General features: G+C 42.8%; 1 protein-coding gene across 6 annotated transcripts in view; it reads left to right on the top strand.

Annotated features, from left to right (window-relative positions):
- GLI2 (GLI family zinc finger 2) overlaps positions 1-13,968 on the top strand; it is a 197,401-nt gene that overhangs the window by 51,380 nt on the left and 132,053 nt on the right. For 5 of the 6 annotated variants that reach the window (XM_065671470.1, XM_065671472.1, XM_065671473.1 and 2 more), the window contains exon 2: positions 1,245-1,407. In XM_065671470.1, the coding sequence (XP_065527542.1) occupies positions 1,275-1,407 (133 nt within the window). In that variant the 5' untranslated portion in view covers positions 1,245-1,274. Of the gene's footprint in view, positions 1-1,244; positions 1,408-13,968 lie in introns of those variants that run through there. The other variant, XM_065671476.1, reaches the window with a different exon arrangement.

Genomic DNA, 13,968 nt, shown 5'->3' with positions numbered 1-13,968 from the left:
TGGCAGTAAAACTGCCCACAGGCAGAAAAGTGTTATGGTTTCCCAGACATTTTTTGGCTGATCCCATTAATTCCAGTAAGGTAAACAGACAGTGTGCTCCGGAGTATCTCAGGAGTTGAAAAATTTGCATCTGAAAATTTGCATCTGAAAAAATCTCAGATCTGCATTAAAATTGGAAAGGAAAGGAGGAATTAGCAGTGGGTTTTCCCAAGACCAGCCTGTGGTTGGTAGTGCCAGGTTAACTGTGTGGGTTCTTTCAAATCAGGAGCCGTGGAAACATTTGAAATAAAACAAGTTAAAACAGGGAGAACAAAAGTATTTCAGTCAGAAATGAAGCATGCCTCCTCATTTAAGAGAAGCCCCATTTTTATGTTATATTTGGGAAGCCCATATGTTTGCTTTTGGGAGACCAGTTAAGTTTGAGTCATGCAGAACAAATTATCAGGCTGGCAAAAAGTTCAGGAGCTGTTGTTTTTCATGGACATAAATTGAAATAACCAGCTTATTTCTGCTTTGGTACCTACTTGGTTCGTGGGGTTTTCACTGTCACTTAATTGACCATATGTAAAAGGGGTAAAGCTGTAGCTTGTTTTCAGATGTGACTGGTCGGATAGAACTTGCTTGAGAGACGGAGGAATTGATTGGTGTTAGTCCTCACCAGTGAGAGCTAGATGGGCTCTGGTGCGTATTATCTGTAAGCACTTTTGAAATGTTCTGGTCAGGGCACTGTTTCAGAACCAGCACACAGAATAGGCACCAACTGGGGGAAAGGAAAAAAAATATCTTAAAAGTATTTTTTTCCTGTATTTTTATTGGAAGGTTTTAGCTGACTCAGTTTTTTGTGTGTGATGGGCTAGGTCATGTATAGGATTGACAAATTAGTTTTATACACACTAAATTTTTGTGTCTCACTCGTTTCATCCTGGAATGTCCTTTGGACCTATAAGCTTTATTATGTAGCCCAAGTTTAAGTGGGGAAAACATGTATGTTGGTCCTGATCCGTTTAGGTCTTCAATTTCCTGAAGCCAGTGGATGTCAGAATGGCCATCCCTTTGCAGGGTTGTGCCTTTTTCGTCTGTGGCTGCTGTACTGGCTGTGCCTCTGGAGTCAGAATCCCAGGAAATCTTTGCCACTCACCATTTACTTCTGAGCCCTGCCAAACTATCAGCTGCTTTCTCATGGAGCTGATTTTGCCTGTTTTGTGAGTAGTGACCAGAATCCGGTTTTCTTTTATGTCCTGTAGGGTCGCTGAGCTGGAAGATGCACGTCTAAGATGGAAACTTCTGCTTCAACGGCTGCTGGGAAAAAAGAAGGGAAAGGTGCCATTCTGGAGGGGAATGGCTTTACGGAGACGGGGAAGAAACCCACTCCTTTAGCAGCTACAGGAGCAGCAGTGGCACAAGGAGGTACTTTATGTTTTCCACAATTTGAAAGCAGCAGGGGTGTTTTTCATTAGACTGTAAGAATTTAATAAGTCCTGTGGCTTCTGTCCTCCCGTGAACACGCTGAGTTTATTGGGGTTCTTGGCCGTTGGAGGTCACAGGAGCAGGAAGCTGTGTCACCACGTGGCATCCAAATGTCAACTGCACTGTGATGAGTCACCACCACTCCCAGTGAATTGGGCTGGAGCAAGAGAGAGGATGGGTGGTGAGTGGTTGGAGAGTTGAGGCATGCTATCACTGCTTGCCACCAGCTAGTCAGTGCTGTATGGAGTTGGCAGCATAGTGCCTGCTACTCCTCCGTGGAATCTGGCTGGAGCCAGAGTGCCCTCTGATACTGTGGTCAGGGAGGGATGTTGTGTGCTGGCTATGATCCTGCTAACAAGCTAAACAGACTGCACCATCTTCAGTCATTGCTGCTGGGATTTTGTGGTTAGGGAGGAATTTTGGGATTGTCTGGCCCCAGTACAAGAAGGTTCACAAAGAAACCCCCCTACCTGCACCATTCCTGTTAATGTCAGAAATAGTTCAGTTTCTTATTTCTTTTTCTGTCAGTGTTTTTGGCAAGATTTTGGTCCTGCTGGTGTTGAAGTAAATTGAGAAGCTCTCTTGGACACCCATGAGGCATAGGGTTGGTTTTGCTGGGTGTAGCAGTGGGAGGAGAGGGGAGAGCGGCAATGTGCAGGTCTGCTTGTTGCTCCTGCCTCCTTTCACTGGCTATGGCAGGCAAAATACAACCCCAGAAAACACACCCCTCTCTTGCACACATGAGCTGGTGGAGCTCCAAATTGGTGTCAGGGCCCTTCATGGTTGTGCCAGGTGTGGGCAAAGCTATGCCCACCAGGGACGCACCATGGTGACCTTGCTGGTGACTGGGACTGGGTGTTCTTTCTGGACATAAGAGTGTGAGGAGACAAACTTAGAAGGGGCCACACCAGCTCAGATGTGGCAAGGAACGTCCGAGCTGTGTCAACTTTGCAGGCAGTCTTTTTTTCCCTCTTAAAAATACACATTATTGCTAGCCAGAGTCTACCTCAAAATGAACTCTTCCCCTTCCCTTCGTTCACTGCACAGTGGTTTTTCATCACCCCAGGAGAGCAGCATGACCCCTCTGCAGGCTCCTCTGTTTCTTGCATAGCTCGGCTGAAGAGTTTGTGTTTTCTGTTGGCTGAGTTTTGCAGATAGTTCCCAGTCCAAATCGCTTAAATCTGCTTTATCTATTCTTCCTTTTCAACACCTTTGTTACTCAGTTTTTGTTTCCACATTGACCCAGGAGGATTCAGATGTGCGAAATAAAGTAGCAGCTGCTAGATTATAATCTACCAGATTAGTTCAGGTGTTTGATAAACTTTGTTAGCTTTTGTTAGCTGAAAGAAAGTTTTTTTTAAGAAGAATTAGAAAACCTTTTGCACAGAGTTGTTTGGAGGGAAAAACAATCTCATCCTGCTTGAATGGGTGTGAGCCGCCTTCCTTGTGAGCACTACGCAAAGTGGCAGAAAGGAAAGCTTGCTGGGTGGCAGAGATAGGGAAAGGCAGAGACAGCAACATGCAGATGTTTCAATCCCCCAGCAGGTTTTGATTCCTGTTGAAGTAGCACAGGCTGTAGCAGCCACTGAGGCAGCCTGCTTGAGACACCATCTTGGTGACTGGCAGATCCAAAGGACTGAATGGTGTCAATGAAGTCCAAGGATATGCTAGAACTCAGAACCCACATATATGCTGTTATGAGTAAATACGTTCTCCCCACGTGGCACTTGCCTTGGGAATGCATCCACTGAGGAAGCAGTCAGTGCATTTCCAGAGATGTGATGGAAATGAGGATGCACCCAAGGTGTAGTGTCCACTGGCCCATCTGGTATCCCGAGAGACTTGTCTGGTTTTTGAGTCCAGTGTTATATGTCCCATTAGCAGTGTGCTCTCACCTTTAAAAAGAATGATTTAAGGACTCAATATTTGTCGTTCTGTTAAGAGGAAGTGGAAAAGTAAGTGGGGGATTGTTTGAAGATGTCAGGGAATTGTGATGAAAGCATTGTGTGATGAGCTGTAAAGAGTGAAATCTATGTCATGCTGTGGAGAGAAGTGTCGTAAATGACCTAAAATGGCTAGCAGTGAAGCAGTACGTGAGCAGATGCTGGCTCTAGGACTCTGCAAGTGATGCACATGCTCTTGTGGTTCTGAGGGCTTTTCTTTGAATTCTGGCTAGACATAATACATGCTTCTGAAAGGGAGCAGCATGGTACGTGTGCTTGTAAGTAGAAAAATTAATACAAAGTCATCTTCTAACATTAGTTAACTGCAAGGTGTGATTTAGAAGTTGATAACAAAAAGGCTGGGTAGCGATGAGACTGTACTTATGTGGTATTCGTGCTAATACAGCACATTTGATTCACTAAACTAGTGTAATTACTCATAACAAATATACATATTTATGCTCATATTCTTACAGAAGAAAGCAAACGAAGCATGGAAATTAATTACAATGTTCAGTTTGAGTAGAGGAACAGCTTTAAAGGGAGGCCGTCTGAGCTCCCCACCCTGCTTTGGGCCATACAGGCAAGTCTTTATTCTCATCCAAGACAAACTCTTGATTTTATTTGTTGTAGAGGTTTTCCTCTTTATACTAGCATGTGAGAAAGTGGCAGCAAGGCTTAGCTAGTAGTGCAGATCACCAAGCTGCTCTCCAGAGCCAAACAAACGTAATTTGCAACACATTTCTTCTCTTTTATTCTACTGAGTCACACAGATGGAGTGCCAACATAGCATGTTTCTCAGATCATAGGGTTTTCTTTTTCCTTCAGAAGACTGAATGGATTCATAAGGTTTTATTTATAATTAGGGTAATTAAAGCAAGAAAGTGAATAATAGTTAAATAATTGAAGAATAGCTAGTTTATTATATTATTATTTAGACTAAATTATTCTAAGTCTCCATTCCTAGTTCCCTTGTTTTGGATATTTGTGCCAAATGTTTCCAGCCTTGAAGAAGTTACGTTATGGCTGTAGGAAAAGAGATCGGTGTTGCTGTCAGTGGAGAAGAGTCCTTTTGTACTAACAATATGCATCTCATATTTTTAGTCTACTGAAGCTGCCATGTTAGAGATCTTCTCTGACATTTTTTTACAGTAACTCATTGATCAGATGTTCAGAAATTGGCCTCACAGAAATGACATCAGGAAAGTCTCTCCTAATTTTCTATTTTTCCATAAATCATGCCATCCAAGGAATCAAAGCTCGTCTCTTCTGTGTGTATGTGTGTAGGTGTGTAAGTGTGTATGAGATGGAAACTGCTTTTAAGGAGAGAATGTAGGAGCACATGTGTATGTGTGACAGAGACGGTAACTGCTCTTAATGACAGTATGTAAGAGCTATAGACAAGAGCCTCTCACTTTTGATGCCTCCACTTTTGGAAGGGCAAACACATAACGCTATGTTTAGAAAGCCCTTTTGCTGAATGCAGAAGTGCATATTGCTGTGTAGGGTAGAGGCGAGTTTGGAGCAAAGCCCCAAGTGAGTGAGACTGGGTTGTGTCCTCCAGGCTAGCACTGCAACATCCTCCATATCAGCATGCGCAAGGAAGCCCAGGCATGTGGCTGGAAGAGAAATTTAAATGAGCCTCTCTTTCAAAGGCAGAGATATTTAGGAAGATGGGTTTCTCATCTTGTAATAAAAATTAAATACAAATTCTCCTAAATGCTAACTGCCTGACTTTAACAATGCCCAGAATGCACCCTTCCCTCTCCACCCCACCCTCCGCATGACACAAACACCAAGTTTCCTAATTGATGGTGTTTATGTTTGAAACATTTTTCTGATGTCTGGCTCTGTCAAGACTAATTTTAGCATTTCTAAAGCTGGGTAAAAATACAGCCTCATTACTTTGATGTCAGAGCATAGTTTACTATTAGTATATTCTGGGGTTTATCATTTTAGTCATGTTTAACACGGCTGCAGCAGGCATGCACTATTAAATCTGGCTTATTTTACATTCCTGTCCGAGATTATTTATTTGGAACAATTTCCTCTCTATCAAAAGACACGGCTAATGCTGAGTTTTAATGTGTTATTTACACACAAAATAACCTATTTACAACTCAGTATCTGCCGCAGGGAGAATGAATGGGGCAGTGCTCCCTTCATCCTGTTGTATCTGAGTTTAACAATCTGGATTGCTAATAGAACCATTTATCATGGGGTGGTAATTTATTTTATGTTAGCTGCACAGGTCTCCCTGCCTCTGATCTATGGAAATACTTTGTATATAATGAAGTTCAACAAGTCATTTGGTGTAAACATGGGGAAACCAAGCTGCAGAACCAGTGAGACTCTGGCTGCCCTTTTTTTTTGCTTTCCAGGAGGTAACGACTCTCTTCTGATATTAAGGCTTCAGTTGATGAAATACAGCTCTTCGCCCTGCCTGTGCTGTAAGGGCAGAGTGTGGGGCTTTTCTGCAGTGGATCAGAGATTGGGATGGAGTTTGGTCACTTGATTTATGGGCTGGTGGGAACGCTCAGTGCTGCAGAAGTAGCACACTCAGCCCTTTCATAGGCAGAGGAGAAGGGCAGGGAGCACCTCCCATCGCTCTCCAGAGGTCTTCTGTAAGCAAACCCCGAGTGGCATTGGCAGGGAGTCCATGTGCAGTTCAGCTTGTCTTAGTGCTGGATTATGGGAAGACCATGTAAATGAGGAGGAGGAAATGCCAGCATCCCAGCAGAGCTCAGCACACTGAAAAAATATATAGTTTGTGTGGCCTGAGACTCAGACAAATTAGAAGGAGAACAGCCCAGTGAAGTCATCGCTTCTGTCCACCCTGGAGGGGCAGGGATCTTCTCCAAAGAATGTTCTTCTTTCAGTTGTTCACATTTTCTAGGAAAAGGAATATAAGCACTACAAGCACATTCTTAGTTTCCCTGCCCTGCATTGCTTTGCTGCATGCAATTTGAAATGCTGAGATACACAGTTAACAGAAAAGCCTGGGATGGCTGTAGAAGGGAAGGGGAAAAGTAGTTAAAACTGAATGTTGGGAAAATCCTGTAATTTAGACCATGAAATTCTTGTGACAGCCACTGTCTCTATTGTGTATCTACTGCATATTGCTCAGTGGCCCCCATACTGGGTAGGGGGTGTGCAACTGGGTACTGGATAGTGAAGTGCAACACTGTCATAAGAGTGATAGAAATACGATTCTTGATTGCTTCCCTGGAGATTTCTGTTAGTCTTACATAAAAATAATTCTGTTGGGTCTTAAAGTGGATTTCTTTGTACCATAGCCCTTCTGGTTGGCCGGGTTGTCTACAGTTCTCTCTTGTGTACCTGCTCTTGTCCCTTTGAGCACCCAGTGGTCTCAGGTGCTCAGACGCGTGCAATGGTGAGGCTGTTCTTCGGTCACAGGATATCGAGGCCTGTGAAGACCTACCAGCTTTGAGTCATACTGGTTGCTTGACACTTGCTCAGTGGGACAGTTTAAAAGGATCAGTGTAGTCATGGATGAAGTTGAAGCCATATTGCACCATTTTTATGTTCATTGAACATAATCTGGTGTTTGGACACGGTGGAGAGCACTCTGGGAGCAGCAGGTTTATTTCTTCAGCTACACAGACAGAATTTTAATAGTTAAGATTGCCACAAACTGTGTCACAAAAAGTACATCTTTCTTCTGTCTGCCCTTTCGCCTCTATCCATGGCCAGCAATGCTGAGTCTCTCCAGGCTCTTCTTTAAAACAGTCAGCAGTACATCTTTGCTTAAACAAGTGATTAGAATCCCAGTTCTTGGTCACTTGTTTGCTCTGGGTTCTTTAGGTTTTGGTTTGGGTTTTTTTTTTCCTCATGGGGAAAACCCTTTTCCCAAACCTCTATACTGGGTTCTTCTGTGTGGTAGCCAGCCTTGTGGGCAAAGGTGCAACCTCAGAGTGGATAACCACTAATGTTTACAGACTTTTTGTTCACATTGCATAGTCCTTACAGAAGATGTTACAGTCTGTATCAAAGCATTTAATGATGTATCAACTTTACAGTTGGACTCAATGATCTTAAGGGTCTTTTCCAACCTAAATGATTCTATGATTTATAACATCAGCAAACATTCACTGATTGTGTACAGCTCCCACACACTGTCATACCAAAGGTTTTACAATTTCAGCCCTATACCGATGCCGGGGTACTTTGAAGACAGGAATTTAGTCTCATCCCTAACCACATTGCAAGATTGCATACCAACTTGAAAAGCTTCTATGGGATTAAATTTAAAAAAGGTATTCTTCACAGGCTGGCTCTGGCACTGGTGATCCCATTAAGTACTACCTGAAAGACCTTTGTATTTTGTGAGTGTGTTATTATTATAATTAATAATAGTAATTGTAATAATATTAGCTTCCACCTTTCTATTGTTTTGTAAGCTCCAAAAGCTTATTCCGGCAAGTACTAATATTTTTTATTTTCCATGGATCTAGTTTAGTCTTCAGAAAAGTGACTCTTTTTAAATGATGCTGAACCTACCTGTTTGTGGGTTGGTCATTTACAGTCAAGTAGGAAAAGCCAGTGGTGATAATGGATTATATTTATGCTCTTGTGAGACCTCACTTGGAGTATTGTGTACAGTTCTGGTGTCCTCAACATAAAAAGGACATGGAACTGCTGGAACAAGTCCAGAGGAGGGCCATGAGGATGATCAGGGGACTGGAGCACCTCCCGTATGAAGACAGGCTGAGGAAATTGGGGCTGTTCAGCCTGGAGAAGAGAAAGCTGCGTGGAGACCTCATAGCAGCCTTCCAGTATCTGAAGGGGGCCTATAGGGATGCTGGGGAGGGACTCTTCATTAGGGACTGTAGTGACAGGACAAGGGGTAACGGGTTAAAACTTAAACAGGGGAAGTTTAGATTGGATATAAGGAAGAAGTTCTTTCCTGTTAGGGTGCTGAGGCACTGGGATCAGTTGCCCAGGGAGGTTGTGAGTGCTCCATCCCTGGCGGTGTTCAAAGGCCAGGTTGGACAGAGCCTTGGGTGACATGGTTTAGTGTGAGGTGTCCCTGCCCATGGCAGGGGGGTTGGAACTAGATGATCTTGCGGTCCTTTCCAACCCTAACTATTCTACGATTCTATGATGCTTTTCCTGGATTGTCTTCTCTGTGCTGCCAGCATGTCCCCATAGTTTGAAATTTGAGTATCTTGGCAGCTTTTTGCCTAAGCATCTGAGAATTTGCACATGTTTTGTAAATTAATTCTCCCAGCACCATCCATTAACTGTGGCATTTGAGCCTGCCATGATCATGGGGGACCAGGACTGGGACTTGTTTTGTCTGAAGCTGACTGCCTAAATGTTAGGTGTCTAGTTTGGGATCCCTTTGCATGCTTTGGAGTTGCCTGCTTTGGCCCCTTGAGGGCTTCATGCTTGATTTGAGGTGACTAATGTTAGGCGGACAAATCCCAGTCTTCCTGACTTGACCAGAATTGCAGGGTGGGGTTAAAGCAAGGAACCAAGGTGGGACTAGATTAATGCTTTAAAACCTTCCGTTCATGTTCATCAGTGCATAGCCTGGTGAGCTACAGATAGCCCTCACTATCAGCTCTGAGCTGAAATCTCACCCCGTGGCTTCTCAAGTTGGAGCCAAACTCGACACCCAAGTGTCAACACAGCTATAGGAGCTGCTTCGCAGAGCTGCTCCAGCCTTACACCAGCATTGACAAAACTATTGTTTTAATGGCCTGTTCAGAGAGATGGACAATTTAAAATCTCTGTGAAAAAAATGAGGAAAAAACCTAGTAAAATCTAAAGGCTACGAAAGGCACCTAAATATAACCTAAGTGGAGGAAGGCTATTAACGCAAAAGTAAATAGTTATGTTAAGGGAGGCAACTAGAGAGGCCAGTTGTGTAAATCAGTTTAAGGGGAACAAGCTTTAGATAAAATCCATTCTTTTATCACACAGATTAAGTCTTCCTTTTGATGCTAAATAATTGATAGGGTTTGGCAGAGTGTTCCATGGCTGCCTGCACAGAGCAGTGGGACTGCTCCCAGGGTCAGACAAGTGGCAGAGAAAAACGTTCTTAGAGATGCTGTGTATCCAATACCAGCACCGAGAAACGGGGCTTCTATTCCCAGCACTTCCTAAAGAATTTCTGTATGGCCTTGAGAAGACATCCGATCACTTTGGAGTGGAAAGAGGAGTTGGCATTGCTTATGTCCTCCTTAAACTGTCCCCCATGAAACCAGGCGGTCTGTTTTCATGGTTTCATGTGGTGATGACCAAGGCCTGGGAGGACGCACTGGATTTTCCAAGGCCGAGGCTGTAATGGGTGCGGCTGTTTCACACAGATGGCAAAAGCTGGTTACCTCTGCAACTTTGGAAGTTCATAGGTGGCATACATGGGTCATCCATGGTGATAAAGAGGATTTAGCCCAGGTCTGCTGGGTCACCATATCCACTAGCAAGTCTTTCCTCTCTCAAATATATACCATGTAATCATGGTCAAATGACTCAAATTTTCATGTTCATCTGCCAAACATGGAGTTGTTTCTTTTCCTTCTGGAGAGCTGAAGTCACGTTGTTTATGCATCATACAGTGCCCTTGAGAATATCACACTGCAGCAGTCAGTACCATTCTTTTTTGTTGGATAAGGGTATGAAAATGTTCTGTTAGCAATAACAGGATTTTACTGAATTTTAACTCATTTTTGGCAGTGCCTTTGTCCGGTACCTAGCACAGTGGGCTCATAATTAGGGGGTTACAAGTTTTCCCAGAACCAGGTGGGACATAACATGAAGAAACCTTACATTCTGAAATAAATCAGTTATCCCATGAATTCTGTGTGGGTTCTATGTTTAGCAGGATGAGTTCTCTGATCTTAATGGTAATGACAGAGAATAAATGACAGCCAAGATTGCAAGTTTAGCTCTTGAACTAATGAAGTGAGATATAGTCTCTTCATGCTAACTGGTTTAGGATTATGTTAAACTTGGGAGTTTACATGTGTTTGGAAGTCACCTGCGCTGTGTTTTCTGTGATTTTCATAGTGGTGTTGGTTTGAAATCAAGCCAACCTTGGCGGAAAGAGCTGAGCAAATGTTTGGGTACATAGGCTAACTGAGTCTAAAATGAGAAAAATAAACCACTGAGTGTGCTCCCATATGAGCACAAATGAAAAAGAATTCGCACAAACCTGTCTGAAATAAGTTATGTCTTTTCTAGAGTTTGTTAGAGACCTCCATGGGGTTTTCTTCTTTTCTTTCTTTTTACCTCTTTCCATCTCCTGGAATCTCAGATATTTTTAAGACTGTATTCCATTGAAATCACTTCCAATTTTAAGTAAATTGTAAATAAGAACAGGAGTATTGCAAGCAAAATATTTATATTTACTGCCACTAATATCTGATTTTTAAAATACAGCAACATTTGCAGGGATAGAATGGTGCTGTTTTGGCCAGAAAGCTGTTCTCTTCTCTTCTCTTACATGGATCAGCTCCTGACTCTGACAGATTTTCAAAAGAATCACAGCTTGCAACAGATGCATCCTTAAGTAAACAGTTAAAGTAGATATCTTGATGACTTCAGTTGTATTGATGTAAAAGATCAGTGTCTGAGCATTCCTGAAAGCCATCCAATAGAGGAGGTGTCTTCCTGTAAGACCCTGGCCCCATGTGCACTGTTTCAATAATAGTTTAATTGCTTAAAGAAAACAGATATATTTCTGCACCTAATGAGATGCTATGAGCCTAGAGAGAGTGGTGAGGGCTCAGCACTCCTGACTCTTGGTTCAAAGTGTTGGGAAATACTCAGATTTTCCCCAAGTGGATTTTTTTTTTTTTTCCTCTTTTTGTGAAGGGGGAAGGGCAGATCTTTCTCAGCTCTACTTTTCTATCTGGGGTTCACCTTGGTTTATGGCTGCTCTTTGTGGGGTGGACCAGCAGTGATGGGGGGACTAAGCAGCATCCTCTTCTTCATGCTGGCTGGCGTGAATATTGGTGTCCTACGTGAATGTATGCAAGTGCTGCTTTTGTGAGGCTCGAGGTTAAGCTAAGTCTTGTTCATATCAGTTCGCAGGTGGTGTTCTTTCTGAGGCATTTACAGCCACACTTTAAAGTAAAACCAGAGAAACTCAAAGGTGAGGACTTTAGGCATTTCTTTGCACTTCCCATTTTAACGAGAGGAATTATTATGTGTTGTGGGAAGCTGACCCGACTCCCAGAGGCTGCTTTTGTGAAGATACCCAATTTTTTGGTGGCTCCCTACGGTGAGGGCACAGAACTGAGCCTGGAGAAAATTAGTTTCAGTTCCTGATTCAGTCCCAAACTTCCTTCATGATTTTAGGAAAGCTGCTTGACTTCCCTTCTTTCCCCCATTTATATAATGAACTTGCGTTGTTCTTTGGGCCTCCAGGCCCATCCATCAGCATCTGGTTAGCATGTTTATGGCACTGGTCATACTGAAGCACTTAACAGGTCAGACTACATAGAGGTTGCCATTCCACTCCCTCCCCCTGCCTGCAAAAGGGTGCTGCTGTCCCTGGGTGCTGTGTTACAAGGGTGACCTTGTTCATATGTCTGAAGTGTCAACCTGCTGCTGTCAAAGGGGGCCAATAAAACAGATTTGCAGGGTTAGGGAAGATAAGGTTAGGTTCTTACAGCGAAGGTATTTTCAATATCTACAGTGGACAGACAGTTTTGGGATACATAGAGATTGACTGTGTTACAAGGGGTCACCCTGTGCTCTGGAATAAGAAAGTTTATCAAGCTGTCGTACCTGGCAAACTCAGTTGGAGAACATCATATTGTTAACAGCTGTATTTTGCATTGAAACAAGAGAAAATTATTTTTCCCAGTTTAAGAGGTTTTCCTACATACATAATCTGTGGATGAGGTTCCTCAAATGGTTTGCTGAGGTTCAAGTAGCTGGGCAGAGTTTTGGACAGACCAAATTTGGATGAATTTAGAGAAACCACGCAGAGCTTCAGGGTTTCACCCTGACCTGAGCAATAAATAGTGGTTTTAGCGAAGTCCTCTGTAATTAGAGTCTTAGGAATGGTGTTGTTCTTGGGGCCAGGTGATGGAAGGATAAAATAACTGATGTGCGATGACAGCTTCAGAGAAACCCTTAGTTTCAGCTTTTCTTCCCGTTAGCCTGCTGTGCACGTGCACACTCTAATACTGTAATCAGCTGCAGAGGAGCTGACAATACTATTGTTTGGTGCAATTTTTTCCCTTCAGAAAACTCCAGAGGAATCTTAGTGTGCTGTTTCAAAGACGTCCTCAAAACATCTTTACTGCTGTGTCCTGTATTTCAAACGCTGGAGCTGGGACTCTTAAAATAGATATGAGATGGCTGAATGTGTGAAAAACATTTGCATCTTTCTGAGCTCTGTGCATGGCGCATCACTTCTGTAAGCAAGCTGAAAGGGTTGGGAGGAAAAAGAGTTTTGTAAATTTCATGCTTCTTTTAATTCCACTTAAAACAATGTATTAGCAGCTGAAATAAGATCCAAGGCTGTCTTTTGGCCACATGGAGTCACTGACACTTGAAACAAGCTGGATTTATAAGTAGTTACCAAAAAATATATAGCAAAATGAAAGTCTCAGACACTGAGTTCATGTGCATTGCCCACTGTAAAGATAAGTAACGGCTGTTATAAGATCACTTAAATGGTTACCTTTAAGACATAAAAGGGATCTTTGAAGACAGTAAGTCTTAATGCAGAAATGTTTACTCATAAAAAATACATTTGGAGTGGGGGAGGGAAACATATTTTCTATTAATGTGGGTTTTGCCTTTTATGGCAGGTTGTAGCAGGTCTTTAACCTCTGTAGCACTTGAATGAGGATAGAAATGAGCTTCTCTAAGTATCAGCCCAAAGGGCCTTTCCTCACTGTCTGTATCTGCAATGTCTCTTGTAAAGATGGTTTTAGTTTATTCTTCCTTTCTGTGACCCAAATGAAAAACTATTCCTTTCCAACTTCAAAACCTTCCAGTAGTTAAGTCCTGAGGGCAGAATAGAAATGTTCTCCTGAATTTTGTTCACTTAACCTTGTGTTTTGTGAGGTAGAGGGCTGGTGGCCCAAACCATGCTTAGACACAGTGGGAATTTGAAGGCTATGTCAGCCAACTAAAGCTGAGCAGAAGAGGGAATTTGCCCTTCAATGCCATGGTTGTAGATACCACAGAAGAGGGATGGTGTTTCTCCAGGTGCTGACAAAGGATGCAGATGTGCAAGCCCAGCATTACTGATCTGCTTCTGGGGGCACATGAAGTACGTGGTGGCTCATGTCACTTGTGAGTTTTCTGGTAACAGTTTTGCAGGTAATTTTGAAATACATTTTCTGTACAATCATTATGCTCCTAAGTGAGGCAGAAATCTTGCAGATTTTGATCAGCGCTGTGTGAGCCCATAACTAGGGAGGATGTAATTTCTGCTTCAAAGTTTTGCAAAATTATTTCTAGATGGGGTATGAAACAAGGTGCCAGCAGTCTCTTAGTGGTAGGGAGAAGTTCAGAGTCCTTTATGGAAACCATTGATGGATTATGGTCAAAAGTCTTTGCTCAGATA

Source organism: Lathamus discolor, chromosome 3, assembly GCF_037157495.1.
Source record: "Lathamus discolor isolate bLatDis1 chromosome 3, bLatDis1.hap1, whole genome shotgun sequence".
NCBI lineage: Eukaryota > Metazoa > Chordata > Aves > Psittaciformes > Psittacidae > Lathamus > Lathamus discolor.
Note: the sequence above shows the minus strand (reverse complement) of the source record. Positions and strands in the feature narration are given on the sequence as shown.